The sequence below is a fragment of the Lichenostomus cassidix genome, chromosome 2 (genome assembly GCF_008360975.1).
Source record: "Lichenostomus cassidix isolate B80296 chromosome 2, HeHo_3.0, whole genome shotgun sequence".
NCBI lineage: Eukaryota > Metazoa > Chordata > Aves > Passeriformes > Meliphagidae > Lichenostomus > Lichenostomus cassidix.
In genome coordinates this window covers 46,756,652-46,779,061 of record NC_139482.1, presented here as the reverse complement: position 1 = coordinate 46,779,061, position 22,410 = coordinate 46,756,652, and the positions used below count along the sequence as shown (strand labels likewise).

General features: G+C 37.3%; 1 protein-coding gene across 1 annotated transcript in view; it reads right to left on the bottom strand.

Annotated features, from left to right (window-relative positions):
- SEPTIN7 (septin 7) overlaps positions 1 to 22,410 on the bottom strand; it is a 60,087-nt gene that overhangs the window by 15,743 nt on the left and 21,934 nt on the right. Inside the window, exons 2-6 of the mRNA XM_085051407.1 lie at positions 11,774 to 11,880; positions 5,731 to 5,831; positions 4,994 to 5,128; positions 1,950 to 2,067; positions 191 to 283 (exon numbers count right to left, since the gene is read on the bottom strand). Of these exons, the coding sequence (XP_084907533.1) occupies positions 191 to 283; positions 1,950 to 2,067; positions 4,994 to 5,128; positions 5,731 to 5,831; positions 11,774 to 11,880 (554 nt within the window). The remainder of the gene's footprint in view (positions 1 to 190; positions 284 to 1,949; positions 2,068 to 4,993; positions 5,129 to 5,730; positions 5,832 to 11,773; positions 11,881 to 22,410) is intronic.

Sequence of the window (22,410 nt, the reverse complement as noted above, 5' to 3'; positions counted from 1 at the left end):
AACTTAGAGATAACTTAATAATGTCATTCATTGCTTCTGATAAGGAACAGTGACCCTTAGGACAGCTTTACATCTGATTTCTATCTTGTAAACATTTTGGTGGGCTCTTCTATATCGACGGATTGGTTTTCAAACTCAACCCCCACCCTTGCCCCTCCATAGGCACTTTTTCAGAAGAAAATTAATTTACCTTTATCTTTTTAACAATCTTATTTTCTTCTTCATCATCTGTTTCTGGAAATTCATATATTTTAATTTTGTGTTCTTGGATTTCTTTCATTATCTAGAAACAAAAGTATTATTTGTTTGAAGATTTCATACTTTGTAACAGCTTGATTTTTTTTTTTTCTGCAGTCTGATTTTCCTCCTTTTGTTACATATGTAAAATCCTTTAGATTAAGGTGACTTAAATTACAACATAAAACTTGCACATGTTTAACACCTTCAGGTGACCCCATGGGGTTCACAGCATGACCATCTCTCCTTAGCCACGAGAAGACACAATCAGTGCTAGAGTCTCCCAGCTACCAGAACATTATCCACCAATACAAGACAGCAAAAATACTAGTTTTCTACAACAGGACAAACAAGAGGTTTACCCAATGGGAATTCTACCTGCATAGAATTAGGTGCAAAATCTAATACAACACAAATTCTCAGACTAGTCTTGCAATTGTGTCCCTTTAAAAAAGCAAATAGTTGAATGATAATCACAATAGCTACTGCTGTCACTCCTATTCTTTTCAGTTTCTAGCACACCTGAGCATCAGTTGCTTGAAGCAGAATCACCTGCCTATTTTAATAGAGCTTGTGACTGATGGACTAACTCTAGCAGTAAGTAGTGTCGAAAAACACTTGAAAGCACTAATGAAAATTGAAGAATAACTGAGAGCATCATAAAAATGATGTACTATTTTGATGCTCTATTTATCTGAAGGGTATTTTTAAAAACAAGCTGATTAGTTTTGCAGAGTTGTAGAATGGAAAAATATTAGACCATTTAGCTGACAGCTGCACTGCAGAGCCCTGGGGAATATTTCTGGCTCATGGGTTTGCAGTCTTAGGAGAACTTAAGTTTCCAAATCACGCAAGGACTTATTTTCAAAGTTTGGTTTGGGAAAGTTTCCCTTTTAACATCTGTTCATTGACAAAGCTGCTTATATATTTTTTCCTTTCATTTTGTAATCTAATTTTTAATCTAATCTAATTAAATCAATAGTTATTCACACAACACCTCTTAATGCCACCTTCTTTTCAGAACTCTGTGTTCTTCTAAACTAGGACTGGACAGAGCTCGATAAAACAAGCTTCATGTCTTGTCTTGTTCTGGGTCCTTCTTGTCCTCTTCATACAATACTACAAAGCTTAACTGTTCTACTGTGACCATGTAGCTGAAAATAAAACATAAACCACTTGCAGACACACACAGCAAATTTATTCTACAAAGACATTGTGTCAGTTGTATCAATGTTACAATTATCTCACCACGCTTAAAATGCATTACCACACCCAAGAGAGAATAGGTTTACTGATTCTCATCTAGTACCTGAGGTATCTTTAATAAATACAGTGCATCAACATGGAAGTGAATACCATACTACCATCAATAATACTGTGATACTGCTAAATACCTGCTTTTTTAAACACACTTCTGTTAGGCACCTAAATCTTGAAAGCTTCTTTCCTCCCTTACTGATTTTTATCTCAGCAGTGAATTATTTCACTTGCCAAGAAACATACTATACGTGAAACCTCTTCCCCTGAGGACAGAAACAAGATTATTTCACCAAGAATTATAATTAAATCTGGAGACATAAATTACTTAGCTTTGCTGTCTCAATTTTATTGCTTCAGGGTTTAAACTCTGCACGTAAGTTAAATCTCACTATTTCCACAGGGATTGAGTTACTAAATTATCCTATGTTGTAAATATTAATTTTTCAACTCACCTGTTTTTTAAATTGTTGGCATTCCTCGGGTGTAAGTGTGTCTGCTTTGGCAATAAGTGGAATGATATTCACTTTTTCATGCAGGCGCTTCATAAACTCTATATCCAAAGGCTTAAGTCTGAAATACAGCATTAGAGCTTTGCAATTTATATTAATTAAATGAGACTGTACAAATGATGAGATTTGTCCTGACAACTACTCTTAAGACACTGATTTATGAGTGACAGATGACTGAAAAACAAAAGGCTACCCACAACTATTACAGGAAATCCCCTAAATTGTGTAACACTAGGAATAAGTGGTAAGTTAACATTACTAGCAGTTATGAGACTTCTGCTAGCTGAAATTGCACTCATTTAAGCAAATTATAAGAACTCTGCTATGAATGTAGTAAAGTCTGTGTCATTAGATGGAAGATAATCCCCCTTAAAGCCTGACTGGTAAGAGTTCACAGCTGTGAATTATGCTCTGTTCACACACAGTTGCAGATCCTGAAAGCCATTTTAGTATGCTTCTTCTTAACAGTGAGCTAGGAGACTTTTTTTTTAAGACCTTAAGATTGCTAAAGATGGTAACCTCTGTGGCCTATCTATAAGTGAATTAGAAATATCTCATTTCTAAAGTGCTATGTAAAACAAAAAGACAGTTATGAAAGTGGATGACAGTGACAAAACCTAAACCACCATATGGGTATTGGGTGGCTGCATGGTAATATATTCATGACGTGGATCAAGGCGGTCAATATTTTCTGTTTTCTGAAGTTAAACTAGAGAGGTTTTGATTCATTAATACTTCAGAAATATAGCAAATTTAGTCAGGATTAAAGAACTCAAAGAATTTAACAAGATTATTCTTCATATAAAATAAATTAGTATTAGTAACATTAAAACCAGATTAATTTGCTACCAAACTTTCTGAAAGCCATACATAAAAGAATGAAGAAAATACTTAATTTTAACATTTTCTACCCGTCACTGAATTTCACCAGTTCTCAACATATTTCTGTTAGCCATTTAACATTAAAGCACATCCATATTGTAAGTACTTTTGTGTTATCTATTCACCTAAATATGCTTTCCCTCTCCTTGCTTCAAAAAGCCGTCTAGGGCAGCAACACTGGGTTGAAGGGCAGCTGCCAAAGCAGATTTGTTCAAAACCACAGTGCTCACCTAAGGACTTCAGAGTTTACAGTGGAGACTGAAGCAGGAATGCTTTACTATAAAGACCCCAAAATTGCAGAAAGATGGTGAATTCCTGAAAGGCTCCTCCTGCCCCTTCACTCTCTCCCCCTGCTCCCACAGAAACCAATTGAATCAGTTCAGGTGTTTATGGGAATACTAGCTAAAATTGGTGGGATGCATTAAATAGAAGGACTTAAACTGCTCTTTTCTTTTTTAATTTCTAAATTTCTAAAGACCTTTTCATACATTTGTAAAAGCCTGCAAGTACAAGTAAGTTCACCTACAAATGCTTTAATTAAATATAATCATGAATTAAGAGTGAAGAGGACACTACTTGGTGAGTGAGATGTGCTGCTGTCTGCACAGGAAACAGGAGCAAAGACTGCATCACCACAAAAACCAGGTAGGAAGTGAACTCTGTGCTTTCAGAGAGTGCAGCATCTTAAAAGAGGAAATGAATGCTAAAACCAGCACCAGTTTTCTTCATTAACTTCCTTACTTAGCTGACAATTAATTCCAAGCTTTTATTCCAGTAATTGAAAAACAGTAAGCAAACCTAGCAAAATTTTACACCTTTTTCTCCCATAAAAATAACATCAAATACTTGTACAAGGAATATACTTTTACAGCTTTTAGCCTTACAAGTTTAGCAATCAAAACTTAATTTATCAGAAACATTACCTTTCTTTTTCCTTACGAACAATTTGTACCTCCCACTGATTTAGGAAGTTCTAACAGCTAAGGAGGTGTGGAGGGAAGACATTTTTTGAAGAATACGAAAATTAGCTCAAAAGAGATTGACTAACACAAGGAATCCTCTTCCCTTTTTTTAAATCAGATTTAGGATTTTGCACACTAGTAAAACAGTATGTCAACAATTCGACTGTTTGCATTTAAAACTGACATGCATATGTGAGCAAAACTGGCATTACAAACAAGCACATTAAACAACAACAAAATACTTAATAAAGGCAAGTCTACATAAGAAAAACTCCACCCTCTGACATTTCTTTCCATATTTGGAAGTATCTGTACAGTTCAAAGTTATTAGATCCATTCCAATGCTAGCTATAGAAGCTGAGTGTAATAGCTTGCACTTTTTACTGCCTGAGGAATACCCTTCAAATTCCTTCATCACTCCCTTCAAGTTTTACTACTTTTGACCTATACAATAGAATAGGCTTAAACTTATTTTTGTCTTCATCTGGTTTTGAAGGTGTAACTTAAAGAGTCTCTGACAAATTTAATAGGTTATAATATCATGATAAAATGCCATGCAACCATTTTCAGATAGTCCATCTGTACCTAATAAACTCTGGAAATGCAGTTCTCCCTCTCCACCACTAGATAGAAGTGTGATCAAGTTAAAAACTAAGCGGGGGTGGAAGATAACATAATAACTGAGAAAAATCTGTAATGCCTATACTGGAATTGTCACTAGACAAAATACTACATGCCAAGTGAATTAAAGCATGCTTACAAGGATGCATGAAACTTCCCATCTTCAATTTAGCATTAGAGGAAGAATGGAAAGTAAAAATCCTATTGCTTGACATGTGAACCACTTACTCTTCCTAATGTGATCTAAAGACATACAGATCACAAACAGACCTTGCACTTGTGAATGTATTTGCATTTTTCATTGCTAGAATTCTATTTTTCTTGTTATGCAATTAATGTGCAATCATGTTTTCTGGTATTTCACTTGCTAATGTTTGACAAGCCAAAAAAACCTCATTTTTGAAATTAAGCATGATCTGCAGGCCACTAAGAACATCCTGTTTGGAATTTAGATAAATATCCAAAATTGTCAATCTGAGATAAGAGACAGAGAAAGAAAACATAAAATACACTAATACAAACCCATGTCCTGAAGGAGCAATGAAGTATAAACAACACTGCACTCTATTATCTGGCATCTGGCGTCTGTTCACTCGAGATTCTGCATTCAGGTAGTCCTCAAATTTACTGTCAATGTAGTCGATAACTGGCTGCCAGCTGCAGAGATCACATGAATAAAAACCTGTAATTTACATTATTTATGTAAAGAGCTCTGGTTTTACTAGGAAATAGATGTTCAAAATTCCTCACAGCTTGGGGGTTTTTTTGTTTTGTTTTTCATTTGTTTTTTTTAAATTAAGATACTTCAACACTGCAATTTTAGAGACCAGCTCCTCAACTTGAGTTACACAGTTCTGAAGATACAATGTGTGAGTCCACTGGAAAAACCTTTCAAACACAATCACCTTCATTGTAAAAGCATTAACCAGAATACTTAAGAACAGTAGCCACAGGAATATGCTTCACTGATCACATCTTGTGACAGCACAGAAGATGGTTCTGCACACTGCATGTGTGGATTAAGAGCCAAATGCACCACTTAGTTTAAAGGAAAAGCTGACAGCATTTTGTTCAAGTTATAAAGGCACTTAGAATTACAGTAGTTAGAAGTTTTCAGCTAAATGAGAAGTTTAAAAGTGTTAATATTTTAACTGACTATTGAAGCCTGAATTTAAAAATATGTCACAAGATATGTCTCTCTCACACACACAAAATGCAATTCCGAATTATCATGACAGAATATACAAAGAATGTCTTACCAATTACTATTATCCACGGCATCTCCAAATCCTGGTGTGTCAACTATCGTAAGTAGTAACTGAACACCACCTTCTTTAATTAAAACTTTTGACTGCTCAACCTGTAAAATGAATAAGGTAAGATTAAATTTTCAGCAATTTAACCACCTATCTTAAAAACTGGGAAAAGCATTCAAAAAATAAGAAGTCTGACAAAGAATCGCTGACTTTTGTCCTTCAATGGTACATTGTGCCTGTGTTTTGCTTATAAAATCCCAATAATTTTATAATAATTTTTTTCCAGTAAAAGGTCATTATTTAAATAAAGTCAGTGACAAAAGAACCATCCAAGTATATGGGATATCTTCCTATTTTAATTCCTGATTAAAAGGAAAAACTTTAACCCATGCATTAAACTTGATGAAGTTGCAAATTTTGGTCACTTCAAAGAAAATGACAATTTCCAAAACTACTTCCCCAAGCACCTTAGACATTTCTAGCTCTGTTAATGTATTTTTAACAATACATTCATTCTTCTGCTAGCATAATGGTTGGGAATGAAATCAAAAGTGATGGTTTCCTCTTACAAACAGAATCCTGTTGGAAAGTAATACAATCTGGCTGCAATCTGCTGAGCTAGACCTCATGTGACTGAAATGGACTGGGTTCCTGTTAGCTCAGGTCACTGATGGAAAGCTGTCTCAGAAGGCAACTGCATCAGCACAAGCAATGATGCAAGATCTGGGCGTGGGAATTGAAGCCTCCAGTTGTGACCACCCATCAGCAGCACAGCTCTGGCAGCTTGCAGTGAACATGTCATCAAACAGATTAAGCATGTCATGACAGAGAAGATCTAGGCTAAACAGCACATGGACTGCTACCCCCTTCTTCCTACTAATATCTCAGTAATTACTGATATTGCCAAAGTCAGGTCCATCTGCCTGGGAAAGCCCTGTATACCACTGTCCTGTCAGTGAGGTGCACAGCAGTACAAAATGACAAACTCATGTTGGCTTCTTTCCAATTGCTTAGACATTTAATAATTGTTTTTTCCCTGATGTTAAAACAATTCCTATTAAATCACTAGTGACATTGTTTTCTAGATTTGGATTCAAGAAAGCAAACATGCAAGCCATTTATCCAGAACCACACAAGACTTAGCAGACTCAAGGTGATGCCACCTTGCTGCTCATTGCTTAACACTCCTTAAGCCTCCCAAACCCCAACTGGGGAAAGAAAAGGAAGCTCTATTTATAATAAAGCGTATCTGGGTGGTCTGTTGACCAGTTAAAGATTTGAGAAATATAATATTAAGGCTTCATAAGGTATTGCACATCCCTAATTGTTATATAAGTGAAACAGACTCTCACAGCCACACCTGAACATTGTTGCAAAGACTCAGCAATCACTGCTTATGTGATGCAATGTAAATCCACAACATAAACTAATACTCTGCAGAAGTCAAACTAAATCCCTCTTGCACAAGCAAAACACTGATTCCAATTCAGAAGAGAATATACAGACTCACTGAAAACAGTAACTATCTACAAAGAAAGCTTCATATTTAACCCCTGAGTATGCAGGATGACATTTTTACCTACTCATCAGTAGGGATCTTGCCCAAGTCGAATCAAAGCCATTTGCTGCTAATTCTCAGAGTTACCAGGATGCTAGTCACAGAGGTATCCAGGTTGGGCTGGACTTCAAGACCACCCAATTCAAACTCCTACCTGAATCTGCCTTACTGAAAGGTTAGAAAGGTATAAAAAAAAGCAGGAACTAAGAACAACCAACCAACCAAAACTGTACACATACCAGCCTAACCACCACCAAGCTACTCTTTCACAAACTATACAACTCTCATCCTTCCAAAAGGGTGCAGCTGAAAGCCATGACAACCTAGAAATACATGCAGTGCTTTAGAAACTTGCATTTGATTGTGGTGAGCATATTTCCCCTCGATCCTCAAGAGTTTTATAAATAAATTTTATTGTAAACAATTGATACCAGAACTCAAGACAGTAACCCCCAGCCACAGTCAACTCAGTCAAGAGTTTACTACTCACAAGCTTTAGCACACAAGAGATTAACCTCTGATTCCTTGCCTTCTTTTTGCTATCTTGCATACAGTAACCACACAGCCCTCTTATTACCAAGTTCTCTGCAAGTTTAAGAAATTCACAACACTTGCAAAATACTAGAGATGATAATGTTAAAAGATGTACTCTTGCCAAGAGCTACATGGTATCAGCTTTATTCTCCAGCACAAAAATTCCCAGCAAGAACGATTAAATTATTATGGGCTCATGGTGAAATGCTTTTACAAAAGAAGCAATTAATAAAACATTATCTTGAAGGTATGTTTATAACAAAGGAAAAGAAAGGTCAGGAGATCCTCAGAAATGTCACGCCAAACGTTTTCCCTGATTCTGTATGCTTGTAAAATCTAAGTGTGGCTGAATTTGTGAAGTCTCCTTCTGACAAATGGTCTGCAGCAAATGAATCTCTGCAGACAGTGCTAACACATTACTGGGTGGTGAGGACTTAAATTTTTTTTCTTACTTTTCATAAATTCATGTAGGTATCTTGCTATCAGAGCAGGGTTTTCACAAACCTACAGAACAAGAAACATTAGCTGATGAATTAAATGTCCTATGCTTGTGCTGTGGACAATCAGACTACATCTACCATATATTGGCAAGCAGTAGATTCTATGGTAAGAAACATTAGATTAAGACCCTGCCACAAAGCCTCTCCAAAGCTGCATTTTTCTAACCCAAATGGATGTGTCCATACATGGTCAAAGGCAGAGAGAGCAGCAACATCTGGAAAAGATCCAGAAAATCACTGTAAACTAGTGTCATTCATAGTTAAGCATCCAACTGTATCCTATCATCTGATTTACAAGTATTCCCAAGGGATTCATGGAAAACATTAGTTCAAGTCTTGGAATTTAAAACTTTTTAAGAAAAGTCTCCTCCAAACAGCCATTTTCCCATGCACTCCAGTCAGCTGGGTCACACGGGTCTCCTTGCCAGTTACTACACAGCAGTCAGGACATGATGCTTGTTACAGCTCGACTGCTTTTTATTGGATTAAACATGCCTTTGCCATACTGCACTTAAGGCAGTCAGATAATGATCAGAGAAAACACATTTAATAACCCCTCATTTTGGAATATGTTTCCTTTGAATTCATCTGACATCAAATCACTATTAACTGTTTTTTTGTGTTTTCCATGGGATTAATACAAAGGACCTGCCTCACAAAACTCCAAACTGCAATGGTTTTCAAGCCCAAACCACAGTTTGTGTTTATCTATGTGAGAGCCTCTTATACAATTCCTGATCAATAAGTTGTTCCCACCATGTAAGAGCAGCTTATTATTACAACCAAGATTTGAGGATATTCTGATGGTTTTTCCTTATCTCTGCCATATAAAAATCTTTCAATCCTCAACTCAAAAAGGTTTTCACTGGCAAAGGGTACAAATCCAGTGGATCCAAACAGCAGCGCCCACTGCTTATTCTTTAACATCCGACTGAAAACACCTCCACAACATACACATAGTTGCTAGCACACACAATTTTCAAGCTCGCTGGGGGAAACAATTTTATCCTCACTTAAACTGACAGGGAAATAAGATAGTTTCCTTTTCTTTCTTAAAATGTTACCCTAAGTGATTTTTCATTCATCCCAAGAAGCTGAAAGCAAAGTTGCATTGCAACAATACAAAAAAAAGTACTTATTAGATTAAGTAGATAGTAGTTTCTAAATGGGACAATGGTCTTTAAATCTATTTCATTCCCATTATATTATTTCCTAAGTCATTTCAGACACCAATTCACGATTGAAAATAATTTTTGGCGAACTCTTGGCCTCAAGCTTTAGCCCACACAGTAGAAGTAGGAAAAAAAACGTAATGGCTTTTCAGCCTGAACTCTGTTCAAGCCCTTTTTCCCCACCCCTCTCCAGCTTTACATGAAAAAAAAACATTAACTGAGGCTCTCTGAGAAGTATGGGGCTTTTCTTCAACCAGTAAATCAATGCAAATCAAACCACCCTGATGGTCAGAATGAACAGATCATCTAATCTTGCCACCAAACAGATGAAAGTATTTAAATTCCAGAAATTCCACAAACAATTTTGTATTATTTTTTCTTACACTGATGCATCTTTAACTAGGGTGGGAGTAAGTTATCTTTGAAAGATGTCTTGGTTTGGGTTTTTTTCTTGTTAGCTTGGGCATAAATTCTTCCAATGATTCTTCCCAATTGAAAAAAACAAAATCTTCCAATGACAGGGAATGCATCCCACCGTTATTTAAACTAAAACTCAATGAACATAACCTGAATTGGTTTAGCTTCTGCTAAACCAAAATGTAATCAGCAGTAATGAAATCATGCTACATCTCTCATCCAATAAAAAAATTCACCCTTCTACTTGGTTTCCCAACACTCACTGTTTAGTTTTGTATTAAGTACATTATATGAGAGTTTAACTCTTTGCACACCTCTTTCATCCCACTTAACATCTTTTGAAAAAGGTAAGCCCTTCTAATTCAAATAATGGTCTGATGCCCCTGCTAATAAGCTTTCTAGGCCATTTTGTCAGTCACTATGGTTTTGCATTAAACTGATAAAATAGCCTAACAGACATGATCAAAGCTTAGAAAATAGTAATATATCGTTAACCAAACTCCAGATGTTCAAAAGTGTTCCTTCAAGTTAAAAAACTCATATTCTGCAATTAATTCGTTTTGCAATAGTATTCAAGCTTTAATGTTGAGCTAACTGACAAGCAATGCCATTTAAACTTCTCAATATGGACATAACTAACTTTTTCCTTATAGTCTGGTAATTATTCCGTGTTCTGACATTGGATTAAAAAATGTAATACCCAAAACCCCAAACAAAAAAGCCCCAGAGATCTCAGAAAGCAATAAGGTCAGTTGTTCATGGTACTGGAGCTTAATTACTTGATTCCAATGAGTAAAAAAAGATTGTTTTGCAATTTGTTTAGCACCTTGCACACCCTCCTAACTCAACACTGGCCTTAATCACTTTATGACAACTCTGCAATCGTCCAGTCACTTCAGCCACAGTTGAATTTTGCAGCTGGAGGAACTCTGTTAGACAACAGAAGCAATGGTAAGCACCCTCAGCCATCACCTGTACAAAGTTGGATTATCACAAGCTATCTTCCCCACAGTCTGAAACAAATGCACATCAAGAGAGACAAGCAGAGCTCATGCATCCTTATTCAGCTGCTCAGCTTGGACGCAGAAAATACCTCACAAACATAATGATTTCCTAAACTACCCATAACATTATTACTTCTTAGCATTAGGTAATTGTTGTTTTTAATAATATTTTTGTAACACAGAAAACATGCTCCTTTTCTTGAGAGAAAATATAATTGATCAGTAGCAAGTTATTACACAAACCAAACAGATCAACTTCAGTTTTCCAGTCTTCAACTAAATATTTTTAGTTGCATCATATACTTGTAGGAACATCATCTTTGCCTATGTTAGTCTAGTGCTTGAAGTCAGACAAGTTCACCCCAATCCCTGATGTTTCAGCTAACTTGTAACAGGTAAACAAGGTACCACAAAGGATACAGTCTGCAGAAGACTCACAGATGCTTTTATACCCCAGGTCCCTGCACTTACATCAAATCCTTTAGTACTTGGTCTCTAAAAGCCTGCCTTAATCAGCCAGGAGTTTTACTGCACATATATGCATTTCTACAGATTTACTCACTATTTTAATTGTTAGGAAACACTACAATTTCAAAAAGTTCTGCATGCATACGTGTTTTCTAATCTACAGGCAAAACACAAGACACGTCAGAGCTCCCACATTTCAACAGGCTACAGGTTTGAGAACCCAAAAGTTTTGTATAGCTAAGATACACGAAAGACACACTAAATATTAGTGGTTCACATCATGACTGAATGCATCTTAAAACTCAGGTGTGTATGTGACAACTGTGCATCACCTTACATTACTAAATTGCAAGTCACAATGTTCATGCTGTAGCTTTTTTTCTCCAGACATACCTGTACAGTCTTTTTAATTCTGTGTGAAGGACCTGGATACTCTGGGGAATACAATTCTGTTAAGAATAATGAGTTGATTAATGTTGATTTTCCCAGTCCAGATTCACCTAGAAGAAAACAGAACAGTTTTAGTAAAACCTGGAGTATCACATCAAATACAAACATTTAGATCTACATTTCAAACACTCTTGAAATATAGTACCTGAAAATGTGCACTGCACTCTAAGACTGAGAATCTATAGTCTCCAATTTCAAGGAAAACTTTTCAAATCCAACTGTCACTGTTGGATTCTATAGACAATTTTTCTGATCATATTGAGTGCATTCAGCACTTTTCTCCATTGCACCCATTACAACACACAAAGATGATATCACATTAAATTTTATACACAAGCTGTCTTCCTGGTATAACTTCTTATCATAATGACAAAACAGATTAAGTTATCTCCTCTATTCCAAGTATCTGAGAGTCTTTATTATCAGAGAGGGGAAAAAAGAAGCAGGGTGGGTGTGGGAGGAAGGGAGGAAGACTGACACTAGTTTGCTATAACTACTAAAGCTACAAGAGATGTAGTTTCAAACTATGTGGTTTGCCTGGGAATTTTGTTGTTGTTGGGGCACAGAAGGGGGCTGGATTTTATTTGGGTTTTTTGGGTAACTTGTCCCTGAGCAACAATAAGTCAGTCTCGCTGAAGAATATGGAGACACTACTGCCATGACAATCCAAGCAAATAGTTAAACATCCCACAGCAAAGATTATCCTCCTTTTACAGCTCTACAGAGACAAGGGCAAGAATTTCAGATTAACTACTCATTATAGTATTCTAAAAGGAAAGTCTTTTCCTTATTTTTTTATTGCAAAGAAACTACTTCAACACAACAATTCACACTGGCACGAGAACCAAGGAAAAAGGTAATAAAAAAATGCTGTTTTAAGTTTCATATGCAGTCTGCTAGTACACTGACCTAAAAAGAAACAGTCACAGAGCAATTGGTTTTAAGCTAACAAATTTGAGGGCAAACTATATACTTTCACTGAAAGAGGAGAATTACCTGCACTGTGCCCACACTTGAAAGGAAAAACTTAACTAAAGTACTAATCCCTTTAACCCAAACAAGCATTGTGTTCATGTAGAGACTGAACTCAGAAAACATCCAAACCTGTCTTGAGATAAAGGTCCTGGGTTAATGCAAGAGAATTACAGAACAGAAAGTAGTGACGAATTGTCTCCACTGCAGTAGGTGTCTCGATTTCCTACACGAGCTGGCTCCTCCACACCACCAGTCATCTCGATTACAGTGGTGGAGCACAGAGCGTCTGCAGCACCGAGCACAGCAATCTCATTAGCTGCACTGTAAACGGATTAGCAGCTGATGAAACACTGCAACCAGAGCTCCTGCCGGCTGTCTACGCTCTCATAGCGCTTGCTCTGGAAACTCCACCCTCTTGGACAGATGAGCTAACCCGTGCTGCGAGCAGGGGCTGGATGCAGCCAGCCTGATGGGCTGCAGCAGGCAAGGAAAAGGGAAATACTCAAGTTACGGTCTCGAGATAGCAATGCAGGGAACACTAACCTCACCAGGACAGGTTTATGCAAGCCAGAAAGGACATACTTGTTGACAAGATTTCATCACTACCCTACAGATTTTGCCTTTTGCCGTGGTCAGATGCATGAGACACTTAGGAACTATGCAGTAAAGAATGCTTCAAGAGTCTGGTTATAAAGGACAGAAATTTTCTACTCTGCATTTGCAAGATTTAAGGGCAGGGTCAGCTGCAGCCGAGAGGCCTCCCTACCAATTTTGCAACAGAAAGAAGGTTCTGAAATGCACAACTTTCTAATCTCATAGTTAAAGCTTAACTTTCTCCTTCTCTCCTGGTCAAGAAATACAGTATCATTCCAGTTAAACCGAGGGTTCTTATCCACCCTACCGAAGCCCTCAAGAGGGTGGCTTTGATTTTGCAATGTACAATTGATATCCTTTCAGCAACCTTCACTTTTTTTACCATGATCTTGCAAAAAGCTCCCTACTACAGTATCCAAGAAAAATTTCTGCATCAGACTCTACCTCAGTATACAAAGAGGTTTGCCCCTACTTCTCCCTTCTATTAGGGTTGTTGCTGGTCTTAATATGCTACAGAATTTAAGGTGAAACACTGAGAACAATCACTTCTCCTGAACATCAGTGCCTGTCAAGCTGTCACTAAAATTCAACATATGGAAACAAGATTTTTGGCTTCAAAAGATTGTGATGGAAAACCAGTAGTTTGCCCTAGATGGCGTGGGCAGCTGTGGCATTCTTCAGGGACCAAGCAGTCCCTGAACTTATGAAGCATTACCTCCTGAGAGATTTGAGATTTGTTCCCCTCCTCACCTTCATCCCCCTTACAGCTGCAAAGATGTGAAGAATGTCTTCAACTGAAATTCATGGAAGGCAAGTTTACTAAGGATATTTATGCATAACCTTGTTACCAAGGCACCCAGCTTCCTAGATATCCTTACCCACCATGCTAACTTTAATCAGCCAGTGCAGATTATAACAGTATAAACTGCTTAACTGCTACGAGTAATTGAGGTATCACATGTAAGAGTTTGCACCAATTGTGGATGTGGTTGTGCCTTAGACCATGTAATGGTCAACATCTACAATGGTAGTAAAAGGCTGTAAAATCAAACAAAACAATTGTATTGAAACTGTAGGTAAGAACCCTAACTGGAACATTTAGTATTGTACTATGGGGAGTCATGCTGCTTTAACTGTAATAAACAAGCATTTCTCTGCTGACTAAAGTGAAAGCAGAATTAGAGAAATCAAGTGTAACTGAACAATTCTAGCAGCCTTTCTAGACACATTAAGATATTCTGATCTTCACTAGAAATATGGCAAGAATTAAAAAAAAAAAAATTAAAACCTAACCAAAACAGCTCCCCCCAAAACAAACAAAAAAAAAGACATAAAAACTCCACACCCGAACAAAACTCTGTGTCCTTCTCAGGCTCAACCTTGCTCAACCTAAATTTACCCAAAAGGACTGCCTACTGAAAAGGCTGGGAAATCAGCTTCCAAGGATGCAACAGGCTATGAATATGACTAACAAAGCCACAACACAATGGAGAAGGGAAAACAAGTGAAATTTAATTTGCCTTCACACAAACAAAAAGATACATCCCAAATAAAATGCATCTTCCCACTTTCAGTAAGCACTTTGGGTGAGATTTTGCCCTCTGACCACTACATGAACTGGCATGCAATGTAATAGAGCCTTTTCAGCCATAACAACTTGCAGTCACCTAATGCATTATGATGTGGTTAAGACCTGGGTGCCTAGAGCAAGCAATTTTCAGAAATTTGTTTTAAAAAGAAAAAAAAAAAAAAAAGGAAAACATTTATTTTGCCAGGTAATCCTGTATCCAAAAGGTTAATTATTTCAGGTATCCAGGTAATGCTTTTACCTTGCCCTCATTCTCCCATTAAGTATTTCACAGAGGCTTCAAGTTCTTCTGAATATCGCTCTTTTTATTCATTATTTTATGTCTCATGTTTATCAGCAACTTACTGTTTCAAAATGTTAACAATTTATCGAGCTGTTTTTATAGTCACATTCAAACACATGGAGCTGGCCACTCTTGTTGGTAGAAATAAGCATGTTGTTTTACTAACATAATTCTGCCAGTATTGTGAAGGAAGACCATTTGACAGCCCTTGCAGGACTGGAGAAAGACTCTTCTCAAGTCCATGAATTTCTAAATGGCTGTACAAATACTGGAACTTTTCTTACACACTTGGGTTAACAATTACCTCTTGTCCATTAGTATCTTCATAAAGATGGCCCATGGCACATCATTTAAAATTACCCTTGGACAGCAAAATTTCTTCTTCTGTGAACAAAACCATGATCAAGTACTTCCCCTTTTTCCTACACATGTAAGACTAGCTGCAACATGAGAAGGGAGATGGAGGAAAAAAGAAAATAAAACCAACACATTCAGTTTCCTTTTTCATATCTCAAGCATATATATGTCAAACATATTTCTGCAGGTCAGAAGAGACCACTGGCAACCACTGGAATGGTTTGCAAACCATGTAAATAGTCTCCAGAATAATACTAAAGCAAGTAAGTACAAGGAATGAACAATCAAAAAGCTGGAAAAACGATGTGCAATCCATGTGAATGGGGGAAAGCACTGCTCAGGTAAAAAAGTAAGTAACTAGCTCAGGTTCCTCTCTGAGGAACTGAGCTACATAAATCTTTTGCCTTCATTTCCAAATCCCTCCCTGTAAATGAACCAGAAATCCTAATCTGTGATAATCAGTTGGAAAATCTACTCACAGGTAACTTGCTCCCATCAGTTCTTGCTATGACTTTATTAATACAAAAAAACTTTAAACTGCCAGCATCTCCTCCCCATAACAGAAGTCAATCGTTGCCGTGAACTTAAAAGCATGACTTGCATTCTTAGATTTGTGACCTCATGTGAGAGCTCATTAAGGGTATCAGGTGATCAAGGTGAGTACCCAATCTTTAACATTCTCAGTGCGCTCTCTGCATGATTTCCTACCTCTTCATTATAAGTTACTCTTGCAGAAATCACCAGAAGTTTTCTATTCTTCACTAACGATTTGTCTACCTACAAGTGAAACAGTATTTTATGCTTATGCCCTGGGACAGTCAACTGCACCCCTGGGAACATGATCACAAGTGCTAAGTGTACTTAAGAATTTCAAGTTGCTTTCCCAAGCTCCAGGTGGGACTGCAGGACTGCCAAGGAACCATCCACGAGCAAGAAAAACGCTTTGCAGCATTGTAAATCAAGACTTCAGTTAAACTCCTCAAAGTGATTTGCTTCATGTATCATCACCAAGAAGAGGATCCAATCTCTGTCATTGCATCTATTAACTGGACACAGCTGGAACTGCAGATTTGGAAGATGCTTCAACTGCTAACTGTGATGGCTGAGAGAAGGTAACTCATCCCCGTGGAACTTGGAACTTATTAGAGACAAGCAACCAGTACATCCCAAGGTAACCAGGTTTCTACGAATGGCACAATATTTTTTGGACGCTTCCACTGCACTCTAAGTAAAAATCTGTATTTAGAGTTCCTTGATACAGTAAAGCATATGCTGCAGTTGCTTCACAGCTTTTTCAGAATGAAGATATCCAACAACACGCTTCTTCCGTGATGAAGTACATTTGACAGCACATTTGATAGCCACAGAGTTATTACAGAGGGATCAAATTCAACAGCAAAATGCTGTATTTCTCCACAACCTACTTATACAGAATGTTTACATCAAAGCATATTTTATTTTTAGCTGGTGAGCAAGTTTTTTTCATGGAATTTTTCCATTTCATGAATTCTAATTATTGTGACAGTTTTTGCTTAAAATATAATCCCATTAGTTTGATGCTGGTGACTCAAAGAAGGGTAAAAATCTTGTCAGAAAGCATAAAAAATCATGCATTTCATCTTCTTTCATCCTTGTGCACATAAACTGTGAATTGTACAACAGCACCTGCAGCTTTATGCAAATGTGCAATGGCTTTGATGGCACTGGAACATGCAGTTTTTTGCTTTTATATAGAAGAGAAGCTACATGAATAATCAAAGAGGCTGAACTACGCCGAGTGGTGTGATGGAACTGTCCTCTTGCCAAGGGGGAATGATGCTCTGCCATGTCATTATAGACAACCACAAAAACGGAGACTACAAGATGCTTTTAATTTCAAGTCTGATTTTAGAATCTTTCGTAAGGCTACTTCCTGTCTTCAGTGCTCAAAATAATACAAACCAACATTTCAATAAACATGTAAGAACATCCAAATGAAACCCATCAGGAGAAAGACGGGAACAGGACCATGCTGCTCCCACATATCTACTATTCCATGTAGGATGGTGTCATGTGAAATCTTGCAAATGATCAACTTTGTCTTTTATAGACATTTACAAGGGGAAGACAGCCAAAGCTCCACCATTTCACAACTTGAATGTGAAGCATAAATTATGGAAGCAACATATGTTACAGCCACAAAGATGCTCCCAGCAAAACAGAGGAACAGGGAAGTCTAGCAGCAATAAATTAATTTCTGCCTATCAGCAACTGCATCAACAGCAACAAAATTTCAGCATTCAGGATAAAGTCAGGCAATTTAATCAATTTTCTTAGAGCAGAGTTTGAAGTGCAATAACTGAGGGCAGACTCTTGGCCTATCGTTCTTGTCAGAGATGACATTTAAATAATTCAGAAAAGCCATTAGCAGGGATGGGAAATACTTCAGAAGAATACTGCAACAGATTCTACATAGCATCTTCCAAGTACTATTGTTTCCCCTAAAAGCAGATGCAGGTCTAGCTTTCTGCAACTGACAGTTTCACTACTGCCAAGAGAAATGGTCCCCCCTACTCCCAATTCAACTCTTGCACTAGAATTCACAATGCAGCATGTGAGGCAAGAAGTGATCAAGCAAACTGGGGCACAAAGGGCTTCAGGACAGGAAAATGAGGAGAAGATGACACCAGACAAATGAGCTAAGTCAAATATACTCCTATCTTTTTAGAAACAAGTGTAAAAATCAGCATTTAAAACTAGACCTCTGTCACTAAAGAATCACCAATAATTCGCAAGTCAAAGAATTTGTGGCACTTCCTGGAGAAAGGCTTATATCCTCTAATTGCATATACAGCCTTTGCTCCTGATAAACAGCATGTCTGCAAAGTAGCCATTTAAAATAGGACATGCTCCCTAATTTATCATAAGGCAAAGGAAGCAATCTTTCAGCATTTTGGACAAAAAGTTGCAGTGCAGTAAAACCAAGGAACCAAAACCACAAGTTTCTCTTTACTTTTAGTTCTTCAACTTTACTGCAGATGAAAAAAACCACTCCATGGCATTGGTCCACTCATATCTAGTACCAAGAACAGCTGAAATGCAACAATCTGAGCTTCAGTATCCAAGCATAAGTTGCATGGAATTACAAGCCTACAATTAGCAGCTACGGTCCAGGTTTGCCAAAGCTTACCTTGCTTTGTTTTCTATGTTAGGTGAAATAAAACTGTGTCTAAGCTGTAGTCATACTGCAATGCAGCTTCAGAGGCATTACAAGCAACAAGAAGTTGTCAAAACTGACCTACATGGAAAATCTGAATGCACAAGCTCTCTGTGAAGGAACTAGGTTAAAGAATTCAACTGGAAATGACAAGAGCTGCAGAGTTCCAGGACAAATCTTCTATGGTTAAACATCATAACCAGGATATACCTTCAATTTCCACAGGCTTTGACAGAGTGAACATAAAGAGCCTTTGCAAGAGAAGAAAAAAATCATATTGCTTCAAACATCAAAGCAAGAGGAACAAAAACTGTAGTGAAAAACACTGAAGCAGGATGCTCTGTTTAAGGCTAAGAAAGCAAACATCTGAGATCACCACTGCTTGGTCTGAAAGTATTATGCATCTAGAGAAAGCTGCAGAGCTGGACTTCCTCTCTGGAGGCAAATACAGGGATAAATGTATTCCCTGATTATATGACTTATTTTTAAAAATGCAGATAAAGATTATAGGGACATGAAATTTGTCATCACTACATTACTGTTGACAACCAATTGTACAGCATTTCCAGTACATAACTGCTAGCATTTGCTGACTAAATAATGAAAGGTACATTAATGAACACAGATCACAGATTAGCCACAGCAGGCTCTTTCATTACTTGGACAAAAACAAAAATGACACAGCTATCTAAATGCTAATGAAAAAATAACAAGGACTGATGGGGTTTTCTTAATCTTTAAGACTAAAATACTGGGTACAGATACAGGGTAAACATCTCAGTTTGGCATGCATGCAACTCAAGAACAAGAAGCTCCACACATCAACTTGAGTAAAAGGAGAGAAAGGTCAAGTACTTTAGGCAGCATCTTACTCAAAATCCCACCCAAGTGATACAACCAAGGCATGAGCATCACAGAAAATTTCAAAAGGACAAAAAACAAAATTGTTTTTATTTACATGGAACCTAATTAGTCTCTACAGAAGACTACAAAGAGCACCTAGATTGACTTACTCAACACTTTGTCAGCTCTTCCCTTGAAAATTTATACTAGAACAGAACTAAAGCTACTGGAATTATATCAAGTGCTCTCAAAATATCCTACGTGGAACACTCTGCCATTAAGCAATTCCACGAAAATTTGTCAAAGGACTTAAAAGATTTCTAGTGCTAGTAAAAATTTCTTTCTATACCTCAAACCTTCCCTCTTGATGCCTTCTTTCTTTAATGTCCTCAGAAGCACTTTTTATAGCAGGCAGCCCAAAAGAAACTACGTGTGACAAAACCTTTAACTGGCACAAATGGCAAGAGAAAAATACAGATAGACAGAATTCTGCAAGTTCACCCCAGAGATATTATTGTGGCAGTAAGGAAAGAGAAATTAGGGCAATGTGGTTTGCAAGTTAGGAAAATTCTGCTTCTGTGGTCTGGTGTTAGCCAACCAAAGAGCAAGAGGATCATCTCTATGATGTGCTCTCCTGGATACGCTGCTGCCACTTTTAAGCAACCTTGCAAAACACACTAATTTGATACCTCAGTTGTGTGTGGGTAGTTATGTGCTCCTGTTTCCGTAAGACAGCCTCCACTAGATTTGTAAAAATAGGTGTTTTAGCTCTAAAATGGGTGAGGAAGGTTGGAATAAGCTTGTGTTGTCAAGACTACACCCTTTTTAATATGGTAGCAACTCTTTTGTTAAAGTGCTAAGCCATTGTTTCCAAATTGCTGCCACCACTGTTCAGTTTTCTAATGACTTAGAAGAAAACTGAGCTGCTTTTGTAGCCCACAACAGAAGCATCTGTTTACAAAGTGGAAAGGAAAATGGACAGGTCTGATGATAAGGTGATATCCTAAGACCTGTCTAGAGTGTTTGCTATGTTTTGTAGCAGATAAGTCTGAAGGACAGAAATGGGAGGTGGACCAGGACTGCTGGAATTCCTGCCAGCTACAGAGGACACAGCCCAGAGCCAAGGACACAGAATATGGCAAGTCACAGGCTTGTCCTTTACAGAGGGCGAGAATGATACACAATGAGTTTAGTCAAAAGAAATACAAAACATAATTCTTAAAATATTTTTTCATATAAATGATTAAATCATTAAGTCAAATATAATGCAAAAAAACCCCTAACTTGGTAAAAAGTAAGTGAAAATCTGATGTAGTCTTTTCTGTCTCAATGCCTGCTGAGTTGCAGCTATTGTTTTCTGCTCTGCCTGGCACTGATGTAGCAAAAAAGTGGTGAATAAATACTTGTCAATAGTCAGTTTCCTCTAAATCAGCCAATTTGTATATATTCCACTTTTACCAGCAGTATGTTTCCAAGACCTACAAAAAAAAGAAATCTTGCAATTTCTTCTCCACTACAATGTAATGGTATCTCTGTAATTCAACCTTTTTAATACAAAACATCATAGTTTCATCCCATCTTTTATTCCAATACTTATGCTATGCTAAGGCTGAGTTTCACTGTGGTCTTAAAAATTATTTGCCTTTATAGGGCTAGAAGGACATGAAATACTTTTGTACATTTCCTTAAATTAGAATACAAGGGTAGCACCTTTGTAATACTATGGATTTTTATTTTATCTGAACTTCAAAACCTGAATTGAAGAAATCTAATGTTGTTCTCCCACAGCAAAAATCTTCCCACACCTCACGTCCCATCTTTAAAAACTTATTTGAGCAATGAGCATATTCCTTTCTAGTTTGTTGTCCAAAATGATACATCAGATACATATTTCTCCTGAAATAGTCATTTTAGTAATGAGACTTCAAAAAAAAACCCAATAAAAAACCAAAACAAACAAAACTAAGTTAAACTTCAGTGAGGCATGGAAGTCCAGGTGAGATACATCTGATTAACATGTAGTTATTTGTTTACAGTTTATTTGTGAAAGCTTCCCATTTGATAAAAACTTGGAGAGTCATCTGAAAATGCATACTACTAAGATTACCATACTCCACAAATGTTTCATTTGGAGACACACATCCTGAATCGGAAACACAAAACTAATTTAAAGCCACAACTGCACTACACTAAAGGATGTGTCATTTACAAACATTTAAGTTGTACTTTTAAAACCAAGAACAAATACTTGCCTTCATCCTACACCACACTGGGCAGCAACTGCAACAACCAGTGCTTTAAAGAAGTGTCAACTCAAAAGCATGTTGCCAAAGTACAGAGTTATGTATATCCACCAATATCAGCTGATCTGATGCATGACTTAAGCTGAGCAGTGCTACAGGTTGTGCTCTTTCCTTGAGCTCTCAAAAATTTCAGATGCATACAGAATTCACAAAATACAGTTTTGAAAAACTGTATAAAAATATCCTAGATAGATGTTCAAATACCACCCTACAAGACTGACTTATGCATCATCTCAGCATTTGTGCTGACACAAGTTTTTCCTTTGCTGTGCTGCAAACAGACTAACACAACCTGAAGGCTAACCTTTCTTGCAGCCCCCAGAAAACACTCCAGCTGGATTTGCACACTAATCCTATTTGGGCCAAGTGCTATTAGTTTTTTCAGCAGCAGCACAGACTTATGCCAGGTTAAAATCTGAACTTCAGCCTAGAGGAACAGTT